Source organism: Acromyrmex echinatior, chromosome 7, assembly GCF_024713525.1.
Source record: "Acromyrmex echinatior isolate Ae372 chromosome 7, ASM2471352v2, whole genome shotgun sequence".
Classification (NCBI taxonomy): domain Eukaryota; kingdom Metazoa; phylum Arthropoda; class Insecta; order Hymenoptera; family Formicidae; genus Acromyrmex; species Acromyrmex echinatior.
Window position 1 is genome coordinate 11,440,221 of NC_141858.1, and position 18,677 is coordinate 11,458,897.

At 35.2% G+C, this 18,677-nt stretch overlaps 2 protein-coding genes and 1 long non-coding RNA gene across 7 annotated transcripts; 1 reads left to right on the forward strand and 2 right to left on the reverse strand.

Moving 5' to 3' along the window:
• Positions 1–22: 22 nt before the first annotated feature.
• Mfe2 (peroxisomal multifunctional enzyme type 2) lies at positions 23–11,936 on the reverse strand. Of its 2 annotated transcripts, none has more exons than XM_087407899.1 (17): positions 11,919–11,936; positions 7,345–7,403; positions 6,340–6,477; positions 5,454–5,606; positions 5,084–5,356; positions 4,590–4,706; positions 4,235–4,365; positions 4,109–4,171; positions 3,977–4,037; positions 3,736–3,896; positions 3,539–3,662; positions 3,124–3,299; positions 2,661–2,837; positions 1,208–1,325; positions 881–1,078; positions 470–567; positions 23–398 (listed from the first exon to the last, which is right to left on the reverse strand). In XM_087407899.1, exons 2-17 carry the CDS (start codon positions 7,397–7,399, stop codon positions 279–281), a joined length of 2,163 nt encoding a protein of 720 aa, XP_087264025.1. In that variant the 5' UTR covers positions 7,400–7,403; positions 11,919–11,936; the 3' UTR covers positions 23–278. The 2 variants fall into 2 exon arrangements, with proteins under 2 accessions (XP_087264025.1, XP_087264024.1); XM_087407898.1 differs by having other exon boundaries at positions 7,345–7,419; positions 11,919–11,934.
• Positions 7,399–11,334, reverse strand: LOC147909195 (uncharacterized). Its single transcript, XR_015545717.1, has 3 exons — positions 10,774–11,334; positions 10,052–10,204; positions 7,399–7,515 (listed from the first exon to the last, which is right to left on the reverse strand). It is a non-coding gene; the product is annotated as an uncharacterized LOC147909195 (long non-coding RNA).
• Positions 11,431–18,665, forward strand: MED26 (mediator complex subunit 26). 4 transcript variants are annotated; one of them, XM_011062698.2, is made up of 4 exons: positions 11,431–11,570; positions 13,211–13,285; positions 13,960–14,217; positions 15,013–18,665. In XM_011062698.2, the coding sequence occupies exons 1-4, from the start codon at positions 11,493–11,495 to the stop codon at positions 16,303–16,305; spliced, it is 1,704 nt and encodes a 567-aa protein (XP_011061000.1). In that variant the 5' UTR covers positions 11,431–11,492; the 3' UTR covers positions 16,306–18,665. The 4 variants fall into 4 exon arrangements, with proteins under 4 accessions (XP_011061000.1, XP_087264028.1, XP_087264026.1 ...); XM_087407902.1 differs by lacking the exon at positions 11,431–11,570 and adding an exon at positions 12,031–12,294 and having other exon boundaries at positions 13,398–14,217; XM_087407900.1 differs by lacking the exon at positions 11,431–11,570 and adding an exon at positions 12,031–12,294.
• Positions 18,666–18,677: the final 12 nt, after the last annotated feature.

Consider the following 18,677-nt stretch of genomic DNA (forward strand, 5'->3'; position numbering starts at 1 on the left):
CATTTTTGCAAATTGAACAAAATTCTTCAGTTGATAACTTTATTATAAATGTATTACAATACAGGTTTATCAAATCATAAAATCAAGATTGATCCCACACTATATAACAAATTCTGTATAAAAGTTTCTGTTGGAACAAACAATAACAATGTATGTAAGAATATCCCCAGCCTATACAACTATTTTCAATTGAATTTTATAAAAAAAAAATTCGTAATTTATTGCGTTTCTTAATAACATAAATTACGTTTTAGAACTATGATAACAAAATTAAAAAATCACAACTTTGCTTTGTTAGTTTCCATAAGACTCTTTAACTTTTGCGCAAGCATAATATTTCCAGTTATTTTTAATTTTCCACGCATAAATGCCAATTGTGGATTTAATTTTCCTAATGCCTGCAACAATCATGATATTGTTTAGAAAAGAAAATAACTCTTTATTTTTTACATTAATTTGACCAACTTACGATTTCAACCATATCTTTATCTTCTACAGTAAGTGTCGTGTCTGCTTTCCCAGATTTAGGTTTTCCCTTATGTACCTCACCATTCTTCAAATCGAGAGCTATCAAGAAAAGCAAATATTACTTAGGACACACACAAATAACATTTTTTGTTATTTATTGAACTTTCGAAAAATTGTGAAACATGATCATAACAAATGATTGATGGTTTATCTGTCTATTGACGAAAGATCTCTGTGAGACAATTTGAGCACTTCAGAAAGTTTAAAATACGTTGCATTCATGCCGAATAAAAAAAATTTTTTTAATTGATATTAAAAATTTCCGTTTTAACCCCTTAATTTAATAGGGCACATGCAGCCTAAATATTGCAATTTCTTAGATATATTATCAAAATTTTCCAAAGTTACTTACTCCATTCAGATGTATGTTTCCCATCAACGGTAATATTATAAAGGAAGATCGCATTAATTTTCTTAGCCTCATTCTGATTCTGTTTCACTTGTTCACTGATAGTTGTGAATATAGCATCACTGTCCAGATTTGTTTTTGCAGAACACAGATTTGCTCGTGATATTCCCATTTTTACCTCCAACAGATCAATGTAAGCACCTGCAAAATAAAATTATCCGTTCTTATCTTACTACTTTTAAAAATAAAGAAATTTATCGAAATAATAAATAAAATAATGTAAAATTCTACTAGAGAAGTTCTGTACTAGGAGTACCAGTTATTACTAACCTGTAATAACTGGTACTCCGGTCTCGTGGATAGATGTTTGAAAATGTATCCTATTGCCGTTACGCCACATATTAGTACGTAGAGTTTGACCTGGTATAACTGGTTTTGCAAATCTTACCTAGAATATTATATTAAACAAAGATGTTAATCACATTAAATCCTTAAGGAATGTCACTAAATGCCTCCTTGTCGCAAATAAGGGGTGCGGTCCATTTGGCTATAAATGCTTCAAAGCTTTTGACCAATCGGAAGAAAGAATTTTACTAACTGACCAATCAAAAAATGCTTCGAAGCATTTGTAGCGTTAAATGAATCGTAGTCAAGATTACGTAAGTAGATACTATAGAGTAATCTCTGATTACAGAGTCTATAGTTCACTGAAATCATTTAATCAAAATGGATAATATAAATGTTGTCAAGATAAACAATGTATGTATATAAAATAAACATTATGTGGTCAAGATAAAAAAAATATTACAGATTGCATGAATTTAGTTTCATTGCATTTGTTATTAATGAATTCAAAATTATCAAATTAATTAACTGTAACTTTTTTTTAACTACTATAATAAAGTACTATACTAAAAATATTATAAATAAACTACTATAGAAAAACAAAATTCAAAATAGCAAGATTTTCTTCTATGTATCGTAATGTTTATCTTATTTATTATTGTTTTTCTTGACATATTATATTATTATATTTTTTAAACATATATATTTACCTTTTATGATGAAAAACACTTAATAAATTATCCGAATTTAACACTGATTTACGATGTAATAACACAATTTATATACATATTTACTGATGTAATAACACAAATGTTTCTCGGTTAACAAATATTTATCACCGCTATATCAGTTTTATGTACTCATTGATTTGTAACTGCTATTTATAATTACATTGTTTTAGCGCAGACCAGCGTAGTAATATATACAATATGCACACTCATAAGCATGAGTGTGCATATTGCAAATATTACTATGATAATTAATGCACAAAAGTTCACGAGGTTTTACAACAAGGCTTATCAAATATTTTTCTTGTAATATAATTTTGTTTTCACACATTTTTAAAACGAGAATGTGAATTTCGAGATAGGACTCTAGTTTGTGACAATACTTATTCCTACTAAAAAAATATAATTTTTTATACATATATACAAAGATGACTTATTTTAAGTCTTAACTGTTAATCTCAGTATTATTTAAAATAGCAAAAATATATCTTTTCCATATTGTAAACTTTACAATGTAAAGTATAATTTCTCTTATTTTCAAGATTTCCGATGTAAAAGTATGAACATTCTGATGAGCGTTCATACCGTCATATTATAACAGATAAATCTTTTTCATTTTATTGAGTTATTAATTTAGTTTGCATTTCAAATTATTTTGAGTAGAAACCTTAAAACTTTATGAATATCATATTCTTATTCGATAATTATACCTTAATGGATTTGAATAAATGTGGATCTCCAGCAGCATAAGTCTGAAGAACATGACGGGTAGAGAATCCCAGAGAGCACAGTCCATGCAATATCGGTTTTTTGAATCCTCCTATCATGGCAACATTAGCATCAATATGCAAAGGATTCAAATCTCCGCTCAATCTGTACAAAGCAGCCTGTAAAGATGATACCAAAATGTCATTGTATAATTTAACGTATTTAAAATACAAAATTTAAAAGAAGACATTCGAATATTTTCATTACATTTATGAATACGTAAGAAATTGAAAATAAAACTATTCGATTTTAAAAGTAAACATGATAATAAGATTAATTTTAATTTTTAAGATAATGTTCTAGTTTTGAAATTTATCAATGTTATTTATTTCTTTAAATGTATTTAAAACATAAATTCTAGTTTTTGAGAAAGAATATGTCTAATAAATATATTCTTTTTTTTACCTGATCATCATTAGTCTTTTGTGTAACTGTTACATCTGGTTTTCGAGTGGGAGGATCCATAGTTGGAATGACAAACGTCGATGTTCGTTTTCCTTTAAAACCACCTAAGCCGACGATAAACACAGACATCTGCCCACTCGATAGTTTTTCACCGGTTGCTACATCGTAAGTATCATCTAGAAAAACACGAAAAGTTACATATGTATAGCATTTATACTATTAGATTATGTATTATTGCACACATCTTTCATGGTTATTACAAATATCCAAGTTACAAATATTTTACATTAATGAGATTAATCATTAACAATGTATTCAACATTGTATCACAAATGTCACTCGTTAAATATGTACATTAATTATGCGTATTGTGACGATCCAATCGTGTTTCATATAAATTATAAAATTTACATACGTTGGATTAAGACAACGGTGCCTTTTCCCTTATCTAAGACATCTTGAACTTTAAAGCGTGTCTCCACTGTGGCTTCCGTAGGTAATCGTTTATGAATTTCTAGATATTGCTCGCCATGAAGTATCTACAAATATCAATGCAAAATAAATTTAAGAAAATAAAATGATGCAATGATTAAAAAAAAACCTTAGTCATACTTGTGTTGGATTAAATGAAAACGGAACAGCATCTTGCATGATAGAAGAATTTATGCAGCCCATAGGTCCATACAAAACGAAGAAAGTGGGTAAAACCGAAAACTCATCAGCATTCTCATACAAATAACGAATGTCATTTGGTTCTTGAACTGTAGCACCAACTGAAGTACAAAACCCGATAAATTTACATTAAGTTGCGTAAATTCATGAATCTGTTATATATTCAGTCTGCTTAACGTACCTCCAAGTGCATACAATATAATATCTTGGAAGTTATAATCATTCTTTAAGATATGATCTAGCTGTGAACAATAAAAATGATAAAAAATAAACTCTGTGATCCACAAAGAAGATTTACAGATACATAACTTACGTCATTTGAAGAAGCACCATTTTTCATTTTCTCGAGAACGCCAAATAGTTCTGCTGTTGCTTCCTAACAGAGATTGTAGGATAAGAAATGTCAAGTTCAATGTACATGGGTATATACTCTTTTTACCTGGAGCGAATTGAGTCGTTTTGCCGATGTCATATCTGTTACCTTCGACCAATTTTTTCGTACAGTTTCTGGTGTAACGTCAACCGATAAATTTTGTCGTAAGGCACAACCCGCAGAGCGGATTATGTGACCTATAAATGTAAATGTGGCATTTTATATTCATTTTTGCAATATTTCTATACTAATTTCAATGAAAGAAATGAAGAAATTTATAAGAATATAATGTAAATAGCTGCTTATTTTAAACAACATGAAATCTCGAAAATGATTATTCGTATTAAATGTGTAAATATTAAAAATGGTATTTTCTTTACAGATATTAACAACTATGAGGCTAAATATTTTTGATATTCACATTTGCCAGCCCAGCCTAATGCCGTTTCAATTATTGAACCATTTTCTGTACAATCTTCATGACACAACCAAAAGACAACGGGTGCTATCAATTCAGGCTTCAATTGTTCAAAGAAATCTGCGAAATATTAATTAATATTTCAATTTGTTCTTTTTAACAAAATGCATTTGCATATGTATGTATATCAGAGGACTGATTCTATATCTTGAAATGAGGTGATAATTAATAGATTCACTCACTTTAATTTTCACCTCGTTTTAAGATACATAATCGGCTCTAAGTTCTTGTGACTTCTTTTATTAAATACGAAATGTAGCAAAATATTTTTTAACAAGTAATTTTACTTATCAATCTCTTATCAAGATTAAGAATTAAATAATACAAAATAAGATTAAAGGCGTAACATTTCATATATTTTAATTAATAAAACTTAAGAATTAAAATCTCATAGCTTTATAAGGATTATTACAAAATAGATGTTACTGACAACTTACCTGGTGGAATAATATCTTCCGTTAAACGCGAGCCAGCTGTGGGTACTATTACGTTGGTATAAATATTCTTCGTTGAGCCTTCAATGGCTAGTGTATTAGTTAATCCTACAAGACCAAGTTTTGCCGAACTATAATTGGATTGACCAAAGTTTCCATACAAGCCGCTATTGCTTGATGTAAAAATTACACGGCCATATTTCTGCTTAATAAAATATGGCCATGCTGCTTGTGTCGTTTTCATTGCACCTTTCAGATGTACGTTGTGTATGATGTCTGAAAGAAATTGTATGGACACATATAGATTCATACGAGGCATTCTGAAAATTACAATACCAAACAGGAAATATTGTATTTTATTTCATATACATACCCCACTTATCTTCCGTCAATTTTGCAAATGATACATCTCGCAAAATACCAGCGTTATTAACAACTACATCAATGCGACCAAATGAATCAATTGCAGTTTTAATGATTTTTTCACCATCTAATACAGAATCGTAATTCGCAACAGCTTTGCCTCCTAAAAGATTATTATCATATGCTTATCATTTAATTAAACGTGTAATGCAGAATTATTATAAATATAAGAGATAAATCTTAAATACTTGCGCAAAATATTAAAAAAACTTTAGACGTTTAAAAAAAACAAAGAATTCAAATTTATTAATATATATTTTATATAATTCAGAAGAGAGAAGTATGTATAGGATTTTCAGAAAATGTATTTCTTTTATATAAACACCAATAACATATGTTTGACTATATAATTTAATTATCATAAGGTCAATCAAACTTTTTTCTTAGAGCAGAAACGCAGAAAAGTAAAATTTTTTATAGTGACCTGTTAACTTTCAAATCCCATAACTTGTATATTTAATGAAAAAATATTTTATTATGTTTTGAAAAGGCCTTGACGTCAGCTGTATGAGCATGGAAAAAATTAAGATTTCCATTAAAAAAATTTTAGGTAACTTTAACTTGATCTTAAGAATATCTTTTCTAGATCAATCAAAATCAGCATTTTCTTCTACCTAATAAAAGCTGAACAATTTTTGTGTAAAACATTTTTCTATATTTTTTTGTATTTTTTAAGGTATTTCAGCATATCACTTAAAGTGACTCATTATGAATAAATACATAAAAAATTTTGACCTTTGACATTTCTGCTCTAAAAAAAAGTTATATAAGCCTAGATCAGAAATTTTGATAAGTTAAAAAAAATGACATAAAAAATGTCACATTAAAATATTAACCATTTCGTTGAATTTCCTCAACCACAGCATCCGCACTCTTGGTGCTGCTTCCATCTCCATGTCTGTTGCTTCCTAAATCATTTACAACTACGCTGGCACCTCTGGATGCGAACAGCAATGCATAGGTACGTCCCAATCCTGGAAATTATTAATACATTACATATAAGAATATTATTTTCAATATGATAATAATTGATATATATTATTCAAGTAGACACAAATTACTTTCAATTATAGTCAAAATGTAACAAATAAAAAATATTTATATATATTTTTACTGATTTTTCATAAAAAATAACCTTGTATAAACCTTGTATAAATAGAACTTTATTCTTATTATGTTATAAAAATTCTATTGAATCCTTCTGGTTTAAAGTTGATAAACAGTATTAACTATAAAATAATTAAAAATTATATTTGATAAAAACGATCTTCCTCATCAATTTAGCTCAAACTTGGTAATATTATGTATTTTGGTATGTAGAAAACGAATACGAAAGGAAAAAAATCATCTCTAAAGCAAACAAAAAGTTATAAAGTGTTAAAACATGACATGTATATATAACTAAGAAACCTATCACATCCACAAGTTGTAACAATAAATATAAGGGAGAAGGAGAAAGGAAAGAAGTCTCTTTCCCCGCCTATCATATTAAAAAGTTCTAATTAAAAAGAACATGGAAAAATTAGATTTTAAAGTGCATTGTGATAAAAAAAAATATATAATGATATTGTTTATTACTGGCAGCAACGTTTTACCTGAGAGTGACGATTTTTAATTTCATATTCGTTTTCTACGTAAAATACACAATATTATAAAGTTTGAATCAAATCGGTGAGAAAAACTGTCACTTTCAGTATTATCATAAAATGAAATCAGATGAATTGTTTCTGTTTTGTATATAACGCTATTCGAAATGGCGTGATAAAAAGTGTGATAAAGAAATGTGATAAAATTTTTTAAATAAAATTTTTTTTAAATAGAAGAGGAAAAGGAATATTCACCTGCACCTGCTCCCGTTACCACGACCACTCGACCATCGAATCGTAGTTCCTGCATTTTTCTGCGAAAAATATTCACTGTAAAATGTTCAAAACTATTTGTAAACCGCACATGTAACGCTTAAATCAACTTTTACGTCTCTTCCGATCGTCCTTGTATAAAAGAGAAAACCTCTATAATGATGAAGCAGAATGAAATCGCTGTTTAAAGTCCACTTAGTACATTGAATAATGACATATATATTGTACATACACATTCATGATAGGTTAGAAAGGAGAAGCGTTCCGAAAGATGTGCGCAGTAGGTAAAATAGTGGAGATTAATGCCCGTTTCCACCAATGTAATTTAATTTTAATTTGGGTTCAACTTACTCTTCGTCTTTCTTTAGTTCTAAAGAAAAAGAGGAAAAGTAAATTGAAGATTAAAATTAATCTACATTGGTGAAAATGGGCATAAAGCAATTAGACGCAAGCGGCGAAAAAAACAGCTGGATAAATATTGAGTCATCTAAAAAGTATCCGCGGTACTTTGTCACTAGATATATGACCATCAACACACATCTAGTGACAAAAAACCGCGGATACTTTTTAGATGACTCAATATTATTCAAACATTTGTTCGAATGTCAATACATAACAGCTAAAGAAAATCAGTTTCATTACGTTATTCTGTTTTCTCGAATAATAAATAATGGTAAATGGTAATTCTATTACAAATGAATTTTATGGAATAATGGTAATTCCACCTTGATCAACATGATCTTTCAATGTCAGTCGCATCTGATTGGTTGAAATCTGTTCACCTTCACCTTATTTTGCGCAATGCTTCCTTCATCTTCATAAAGGTGCCTTTTTATATTGAGTTTTTCCTTTGTTGATCAAGGAAGGATTTACGGGTTAATGCAGTAAAACAGGTCACATGATCAAAATCGCTACTTGATTATCGTTAATTTTTAAGATGAGACCAAACCTTGATAGAAAAACAGAAAGCAGCAGCCAATCAGAACTCGCGCTGGTAATAAGCAGTATAGATTGTGTTCTAAAATTCACTGCCAGTGCTAAAAATGTATAATACATGTGACGTAAACTATTTTCAACTATTTTCTGACAGTGAATTTTGGAAGCCATAAAAAATCGAAATTGTCGACTATCAACGCGAATTCTGATTGGCTGCTGTTTTTCTGTTAATATTCTACAATAGTCTTAAGACCGGAATCAGACTATGCATTGAAGATTGAGATTAAAAATTAAAGATTGAAATTTCACCAATGAGGACAAAAAAGTTTTGGCTTCTTTTGTTCTGATTAGTCGAATTTCAGTCTTCCAATCTTCAATTTCATTCTTCAATGAGTATAGTTTAATTCCGACCTCATACGACATCTGACAATCATTGTTACGATGAATGTCGGATATTATTGGATCATCTAAAAAGTATCCGCGGTTTTTTGTCATTAGATGTGTGTTGATGGTCATATATCTAGTGACAAAGTACCGCGGATACTTTTTAGATGACCCAATATATGACGAATGTACATAGTGTAAATCTTATTTCAAGTACATTCGAAGCGATCCTGAGCAGCTCCCAAGAGATAAAACGAACAATGCTGTTATAAAATCAGTTTAAAACATTACTTAAGACGGTTTTAAAATGAAGATGGACTATGAATATCAGCCTGAATTCATCAAAAAACTTATTGAGTGCATTCAGTATTATGATCGCTCACTGAACGTTCAGTGAGCTCTTGTATCCGTTTGGTTAATATTTTTAGATCTAACGGAATATGCCAATCAGATGCAAGAGCTCACTGAGCGCTCAATGAGCGATTGTAGTAAATGTATCCATTTTTGCCGACAGAGCTAAGATTGCGATTGGAAGTCTTCAATAATGCTCATTTCCATCAATGTAAATTAACTTTAATCTCGGTTTAACTTACTCTTCGTCTTTTTCTAATTTTTGAAATTAGAAAAAGACAAAGAGTAAGTTGAACCAAGATTAATCTACGTTGGTGGAAATGGGCAGTCGTTTTCGGAACGCATCGTTCATCTATCGCCATCTACCGGATGTTCTCTGAGTCTACGAATAAAAGATCATAAAAGATTACGACAGACGTTACTCGATTGGTTTCCGAACGCGCCGCATCACATATCTACAAAGCACACGAATCGGGTCTCGTGACGATTTAAAATAAAAAATCCAGAGCTGCAATGAATTGTAATGAGAATTTTGCACAAGCATTCAAATTCACTACATCACGTGCATAGTCGATTATTATTAAAATCTTAATGACTCTCGCGAATTTACCGCTCGCTTCTGTAATTTCTATTATGCCATGATGCACATGACCTCTTTCTATCTTCCTCTCCCCTCTTATTTAATTCCTCTCCCTCTCCACCCCCTCTCATCACTCTCTCTCTCTCTCTCTCTCTCTCTCTCTCTCTCTCTCTCTCTCTCTCTCTCTCTCTCTCTCTCTCTCTCTCTGATGTCGAACACCACACTTCCACAGTTACACGTTTTATCTCATTCCTGTTATTCGGGGGATTTCCGTTCTCCGAGCAACGCGATATGGCGATACAGTTACCTATTTACCTAGACATTAATTCGACAATCCCTTTTGTCTATCGAGGAACGATAGAATTTCTATCGAAATGATGATATAACAGACAGAACTAGGAATTTAAACTGAATCTCATTCGGTCGATTTCTATCTACCATTTTTTACACTGTCCAGCAGCCACACTTCTACGCCTATGTATGACCCCGATGTAGTTTCATCGTAATAGATGGTTACGGAGATGGGAGAGGAAGAACCTCGGATATAGGGTGAGATGCTTGAAATTATCACCTTGATTACGCCAATATTATCTATCGAGAAAAATGGGTCATGTAAAAGTTGCTACGAGGGCCAAATGCATTACGGTACCAACATGATTTTATTCTACATATAAGCTATTCCAAAACGACATTTGCACATATAAAAGTATCAAGAAGCAATATCAAAGATGATGACCGAGAAAGCGAGTTTCACTTCAGAATAAAATACGAAATGTTTTGATAAGCACTTAATCCTTCGTTTTACTTTGGCATTTCTGTACGCTTGGAATGCTTGGAAAAATCGATTTATGCAAATTGTACAGTTCCATGGGAAAAATTCCGTTTGGAAACAAGAGTTACATCGATTACAGGATATGAACGCGTGGGAAACGATGGGATTTTTCTACATTCGGTCCGTTCCTTCCGGACAGGGAAATATCGACGTAATCAGGCTGGCAATTTCGAACGCCTTACCCCGTATATTGGTCGGTTCATCGGCGTGAACGCTGGTGGACCGCGATTTCGAGGAAGATTAAGTTTCTTATTGACATCGGATACGATGAGTCATCACTACCCTTGACGTTTTAAAAACACGCAGGAGATACGGTGGGCATACGTACAACTGAATTTACGCACGATATATCTCGGTATATCGAATTTAACGTCTAAAAAATCCCTTTCCGTAATTCGATATAAAAATAATTTCGACGGGCGCATGTATGATCGGGTCGCAGTCACATTTGACGCTAAATACGATGAGTGACGCGATGCGTGACGAGCTTAAAAATTCTCGGTGCAATTTATTCGAATTCGTCGGTGGTCTATGATAACGCCACGACCAAGCAATCCACCCGTTGGTGCGCCGTTGCGTCGAACCGTCGAGCAGCGCCAAGCGCACGGAGTGGCACCGAGTGCGAACTGACGGGCGAACACGGCCGAAAGTGGCAACGGAGAGGGGGAAGAGGGAGGGAGATGACAGGAGCGTAGGATCGGCGGGACGAGCGGGGCAAGGCGGGCGACTAACATAGGCGAGGAGAGGTGAAGGAAAAGGGGCGCTCGGGCGGACTCGGGTAACTTCGGATGGCCACTCGCGTCGCTAGTGGCGCTTCGGCACGACGGCGGGTGGGGGTAGGGACGATGCATGGGCAGCGACTAGGAGGCACTCGGGAGGCAGGGAGGGCATGCGAACGACGGTGGAGCGCACAGTTCGGTAGTCGCCATTGCGAGTCTCCCTCGTGTCTCGCGCATCTCTGACCGATTCTCTGATATTACGCGTGGAGCCTGGACTCTATTTTTCCGCTAATCCTAATATAATACATCCCCCCGGTGGTGGGACCCCATGCGCGATACCCCGATGCAGAGAATTTGCAGCGAGCTGACTGAAAAATTGTTGAAATCCCTTGACAAGGAATACAATGTAAGTAAAGGCGGAGTGTGGTGTGTCGCGGCGAGATGCACCGCGCCGTCTCCGTGTGTCCGTACGCGCAAACGGCTATCGGCCCACTCTCGATCCCCCGTGCGCCGTGTTGCTGCCTGTACCAGTGACGTGCGCGAGAGTGCCCGCTAGAGTGACAGCGTGTATGTGTATGGCGCGCGTATATGTGCCGCGCGTGTACGTATGCGTGTGTATGTGTCCCCGTAAGCGTGGCGGCCGCGACGGCCCCCGCGAGTGTATGAGTGTCGCCGCGGCCACGGCCGTCGTCGCCGTCGCGCCGTGCCGCGTCGCGCCGCGAGATGAACCGCACTGTTCCTCTCTCCGCCTCACCAAGTCCACGGAGATGCGACGAACGATGGCGAACGGCGGTCCGCGCACTGCCGCGCACTACGTATGGCCTCTTCGCTCGTTCCCTCGGCCCTCGGCTCCCTCCGGACCCTCGTTCGTTCGCTCGCTCGTTTGCTCGCACGCACGCACACTCGCACGCGCTCGCCTGTCGCTGTGTAGTGTTTGTGCGAGGAGGACGAAAAATAAGAGAGAGAGAGAGAGAGAGAGAGAGAACAGGCGGGAGGGAAAAAGGACGAGTCGGGAGTAACGTAACGTAACGACGTGCGGGTGAGCGCGTTCTCCACCATTCTCGACTACCTGGATACATAACCTCAATCAGGATGATGCACTTTGGCGCAAGCCGATGTGACTATTCGATGTAATGCTACAATGCTGCCTTTCTCGTGCATATTCTCGCTCGGCGTTTTCCTTCTCTCGTTACACCATAGTAGCGTAAATTTGCGAGGAAGGTCCGTCCGATCATATGAACGCTGCTATTCTCCTTCGACGATGTGTTCCTTGATCGTCCTGTCTATGGACTTGTCTGTAATTCGATTACTCAAAATTCTACACGTTTTCGTTGAGAGAAACGAACGATTGGCACTTCGATTTCGAAATACGGTTTGAGAAATTTCTGCCAAACGGTAATTTTGACTTATTTCTGCATGGAGACAGCCATGCTGTTCACGGATCCGATAAAATTGTTCAAGGATGTCGTATGTAAATATGCATAAATATTTTCGCGCATTTTTGCAAAAATGCGTTCCGATGATTCTCGAAGCCATTCGCTCTGAGGAATTTTGTTCGGCATAAAATGCCATTACAGATTTTGACATCGTTCGGCAATTCGAAGCAATTCCTACGATTAGAAATCAAATCGAAGAAGTTTAATCGAAATTCAATTTGATTCAATTCAAGTCGAATTTTTTAGCAAGGCTCTTGTAATTATTGGTCATAATTTTGAATACGTTCTTTGCGATGATACGTTGCATGCGTGTGTGCGTGTGTGCGCGCGCGCGCGCGTGTGTGTGTGTTGCGTGTGCGTATATTATGTGTATGTGTGTGATGTATGGTGCATATACACACACACATACATGTATATATATATATATTTATATGTAGATTACATATGTAGTGTTTTATTTGAATACGTATGTGTACATGTACGTGTAGAACTTGTTTTTTAGGATCTTTCCTTCAAAAGTCCCATAACTCGTGAAATGAAGTCTGATTATAAGTTTCTAATGCTTACAATTAAATAAACATATGTTAAAAATTATCCGTCTTTATTTCAGGTCGTCGATATACGAGCTGTTGTCGATGTCATTTCGACATTGGAAAAGACGACAGTCACTAAAGAAGCGTTGGAGGTAATGACTAAATAGATTATTGACAATTTTATGATGTGTATATATATATATAATTTATTAATGAGTGACTTGTCTTCTTTCATTCTATATATTGTGTTCTTCTGCTTTGTAGTGTTCAATAAATATAAAAGTTAAGTGCAAACCTAAATATATATTATAACTGAATTACAATAGAAACTAAAAAAGTTATTATTTTGATATTATTTTATTTTAGTTGGTTAATGTAATTAATCATTGCATCTGTAATTGTGTATGTTGTATAATTTATTTTATACAAAAGTAAGCTTTGCAAATTATTTATGCAATTACTGATACAATTGTAGGTTTAATAAGAGTTTAATGTCTAATAAAAATACTATTTATATACAATATTTTTGCTAAATACAGTTATAGCTTATTGATATTATTTACATTAATAGGTTATAATTTCTTATAATGAAATAAGTGAAACATTCAACCTTCATTCAAAATGAGATACATCAATTTGAATCAGTTAATGTGTGTACATGCATACTTAGCTATTAGTAACTATTATTTTATTGTTATTACTTTACTGTTATTTTAACCATCAAATTGATTTATACTCAACAGAAAATTTCTAATAATTGGTGGGATACCAAAAGAACCAGGAACAAGGAATAAAGATAATGTTCTAACATAATCACTTTTGATAGATTACGAGACTTGGAAAACACATCAATGAACTTCGTCGAAAAACGAGTAATGAAGCCTTGGCCAAGCGTGCGAAAGATCTGGTACGCCGCTGGCGAGACATGGTTTTACCGACGGTACACTCTACGTCGAGTCAGCCTACCCTGGCTCTCAACGGCGCGAAAGAGATGGCCCTGAGGAATTTGAAGCCACAGAGTCCTGCGTTGCGAGAGCTTAAGCCTCACAGTCCTTTATCTTTAAAAGATGCCACTCCTCTCAGAGTAAGTCCGAATTTTTACAAGAAATTGATTATTAGGAAAATGATAGAGACAAAATCTTTCTTATAAAATGTTTAATCCTGCTGGTCTGTTCAAATTTACTATACAATCATATAGTTTCAAACAATATAATTAAGTTTTTGAAAAATAAAAATATAATTACATAAAATATAAAAAAATAAGAAAATAAATACGAATTTGTAAAGCAAGTCAAATATAATTTTATCTACATATTTATGTAATGTTTGTGCACTAATACTCTCATTTACCTGATATATTATTTTAATTTCGAGAATTCATAACAAGTATTCTTTGTTAAAAAATAAAAAATTTCACAGAAAAATTATCTTACATTACAGACGAAATCATCAAATACCAGAGAAAAAGTTTGTAAATAAAATATTTGCAAGAAAGTAATTTATCTAAATACGAAAAATGTCACTTGACGGTCAAAGTTAAATGTTGAACTAATACTAATGTATGTACTCTTATTTAAATGAATTTATTTCAGAAATATGATTGCGCGCCGTTACTGTCGAACTTTAAACGCAATCCATCTGAAACATTAATATAATCCCCTTAAATTTAATCTTAAAAAACTGTAATAAACTTATTGCGAAAAATATTACTTTGACCAGAGTCGAACCCGAATTTCTTACATTCCAAACTGTAAAATAATTTACATTTCAGTCAAATAGATTCGAACGGACCAGCATTTATATATATATATATCACGGATTTGTATATTGAAATAAAACTCCACCGACTATATTAAACATCGAGAGTATATGATTACAGGTTCTCAGTCCGGCACTATCAGTGCATAGCGACCATTCACGATCTCCTAACGCGTCTTCGAACAACAAGCAGTCAATTACTCTGACCAGCAATCACAGGATAAGTTCCTGCTCGAGGAATGCGTCCCCAGTACTCGGTACCTCGAATCAGAATCATGTAACGGAAGCAGTGCCGCGTACACACAGTTCTAATAAACGACTACGGAAAGAGGAGAGTAGCAAGGACCAATGTCAATACTATCAATCGCCGCTTGGAACTGAGTCGACGATAGAAGAAGTCAAGAAGCAACGGCTCAACGGCGAGAACATAAGTGGTAATTTAAATTCGCAAGTGCCTAGCCCTACACTGAAAGAACGAATCTCCGATTGTTTCGCGGAGACCTCTCTCGAGACTACGAACGACGAGTCGGGCCCAAAGAAGCGCGGCCGTAAAAAGGGCAGTAAGTCCGCGAAGCGACAATCGTTTCTGGAGGACAGCGTGAAAGAGAAGTTGGCCAGTATCTCGAGGAATCCAAAACTGAAGACCACGCAAGAGTTACTAGCCGATTTGCAGGCGCGCGGAAGTAATTGTAGCCCTATCGGCAGCGCCAATGCCCTACCTAGTCAAAGCGTCGCGGAACCGCCGAGCACGGAAGATGTTCTGCGAGGTAACAATGAGCAGGTGTTCAAGCATCTGCGCTGCTCAAGCCAGAAGAACTCCCAGAGTCTTCACAGAAGTGGTCTGCCCTCGGAGACGTCCACTGGCAAAACGCAAAAAGCGGCTCGATTGAGAGCCGCGGAGAATTGTCGCGAGTCGTCCTCGCCTGAGTCGTGTCAGGACAGGCTGCGTGAAGACGATAGGATATCAGGAACCATCGAGACATTAACGTGTCGATCACCGTTGCAACGGGACCTCACAGTCGAGGAAATATTGGCCAAGTTACCGCCCTTAGATCCCAGCTCGATAGACTGGGGCGAAGAAGAAGAACGGGACGACGCCGAATGTTTTCCGCCACCGCGGGATGCTACCGCCGAGGATCTCGAGAGGTTACACATGCAGTGTATTGAAGGACTTAACGGGAACTTCCAGCCAAGACTGTCGATGGCGACTGCGTGTTCCGATGGTGACGAGCGCTCGAACGCCAGGGACGGAGGGAACGGTGTGTCGTCAAGATTGTCGAACATGGATAGTGTAAAAAGTGTGCATAACAACCAAACTGACAATGTGGAATTTCGGGAGTGGCATCAGATGCTAGCGAGGCCCAGTTACCAGGGCGAGATCCTCAACATAATGCCTTATGTTATTATCGATTAGTGATTTTATCATCTTATTCTATTATTATCCTTTGTTCCTTCCTCTCCTCTCCTCCTTCCTCCTGTCCTTGAGAAAAGAATTGTGAGGAGAATCTTCAGATGATTAAAAACAGCCAAGCTGGTCGAGGAATCACTCGATCGAGATTGATCTTAAAATTAACGATTTCTATTGCAATTTCTGATTGTGCTCTTCATTTCTATTTACGCTGGCGCACTACACCGCAACCATTCTTCTTGTCATCATCATTCCCATTAATATAGCCGCTATCTCGCTGATCGTACAAGTGCAACCCCGAGCGACAAATAGCCATTCTTCTTACCGTCATCATCGTTATCGACATCAATCGTCGTATTATAATTATTATATTATAATATTAATATTATAACTCTTGTATAATATTAATATTATTCCTTTTTATTATTATTAATATTATTGTTATTAGTATTACTATGTGAATTATTAGTACTCTCTGTTCTCTGCTTCTATTCTCTTTCCCCTCCATTACTTTCATTATTGTTATTGCCATCATCACTCCATCATAATCATCATCATCATCATCATCATCACAACCATCGTCACTATCATTATTATCGTTGTACTAACGATAAAGAGATTAAGAGACCATTAGGAAAAAAATAGAATCAATGCTAAATTATCATGGCAAGAGCAACAACGTGATTGGTTTTGTAATTGCACTGTACGCGGAATGAATTGTTAATTGTGAAATATAAATTACATAGATGTGGAATAACGAATATACCGCGGGATACGCATGCTGCGATACGAGTACTGCATTATTTTTACACAATAATAAAATAGGCGTCAATATGGCTCCTGACTTCTCATTTTTGAGTATTCAAAGATACAAGTCGCTTCTTTTACGCGTTAATTGATGTTACTTGCGAGAAATTGGTTTATATCTTTTTTTTAATCTATCACACGCCGTGTTCAATCGAAACATAGAGTTAATCCTAAATTCTGTCGAGGGAAACGAAAAAGAAGAGACGCTAAAAAGACAGATGCGAAAATTACACTTGAGAACACGTGAGAAGATACGCAGACATAAAAAGACATAAATGCATAAACAAGATTCAAGATAAGACGTTTGCCGTTCTTCAAAGTATTTCACAAGACTGTTACACAGGGATTCTGTCATGCGACTGTAAGAAGCAATGCGATTTCTTCAAGCTATCAATAAGTTAGGTACACCGGTGCCTTAATTAAGCAAAAAGAAAAAGAAGGAAAGGGCGAAAAAAAAATATATTTGTCTAAGTGCGTCATAGAGATTTTCTACTCAAAATTTCTTTCGTTTATTGCACTTTGCGTTGCGATTTACGGCGGACGTATCGTAAAGTCACACACACACACACACACACACACACACATCATGCATCATCAAACGGCGGAAAAAAAACTGCGTTAACGATTAAGTACGGACGCGATACACGATTTTCTCGTAAGTGCAATACCGGACATGCTGAAATTTGATAAGATGTGTCTCAAAAAAGTTGCAGAGCTGAGTGAATTATAATAAAACAAAATTCTGAAACAGATACGTGCCTGGCTCGTCTCCCTCAAGACTGCAGGAACTCGGACCGAAAAATTTTGATCCAAAGGCTAAATCCAATTTTTAGTTCCAGTTTTATCGTAATAATTACCGGGATCATTTGGATTTTGATTCTTTTCTCGGTTTTGGTTTTTGATAATTATATACCTAACTTATAATATTAATATTATTCCTTTTTATTATTATTAATATTATTGTTATTATTATTATGTGAATTGATGATCTGTAACGATCATCATCACTAAAAGAAATGAAATCGAAAGTTGGTATAGCCTTTGATCATAATCTTAACCAGGCCGAAATTTTAATCTGAAATGTAATTTCGGTATGAATCCCTGCTCAGAAGTAATCCCTGTCGAACTACAATATTACGATAAAGCATCTAGTCCAGTAAAGAATCGAGAGAATTGTTTTGTAGAGTTGCGTTCAATACATTTGTTAAAACCACCTGTCTGCATTTGGACGAAATAATAAGTCCTTTAATTCTCAACTGTTTCTCATCCTCGTCATCCTTTTAAAATTTTTCGTGACCGTTCGCTTGGAGAAATACGTGCGTATTGTTCACAAAGGATCCTGTAACATATAGATCAAGAGCCACGACGGAAGAAATTGTATTTATACGAATTATCCATTACCCGAAAGCTACGAGAAGCTCTGAAAGTGGCAAGTCACAAATTTCTTCCAAACTCTTTGTTTTATAATAATCCATTCAGTCTCAGAGCTTTTACGACCCGTCTCTTGTACATTTCTGGTGTGAAAATAAATCAAGTTGAATATACTCTTATCCGTCAAAGGCATCGTTTAT

Coding starts and splice junctions, on each gene's coding strand:
- Mfe2 (XM_087407899.1), bottom strand. CDS start 7,399: ATGCAGGAACTACGATTCGATGGTCGAGTGGTCGTGGTAACGGGAGCA. Junction 5,607..6,339: donor TGAGGAAATTCAACGAAATG/GTTAATATTTTA, acceptor ATAATCTTTTAG/GAGGCAAAGCTGTTGCGAAT. Junction 4,707..5,083: donor GGAAGATATTATTCCACCAG/GTAAGTTGTCAG, acceptor AATATTTCGCAG/ATTTCTTTGAACAATTGAAG.
- MED26 (XM_011062698.2), top strand. CDS start 11,493: ATGCGCGATACCCCGATGCAGAGAATTTGCAGCGAGCTGACTGAAAAA. Junction 13,286..13,959: donor TCACTAAAGAAGCGTTGGAG/GTAATGACTAAA, acceptor CACTTTTGATAG/ATTACGAGACTTGGAAAACA. Junction 14,218..15,012: donor AAGATGCCACTCCTCTCAGA/GTAAGTCCGAAT, acceptor ATATGATTACAG/GTTCTCAGTCCGGCACTATC.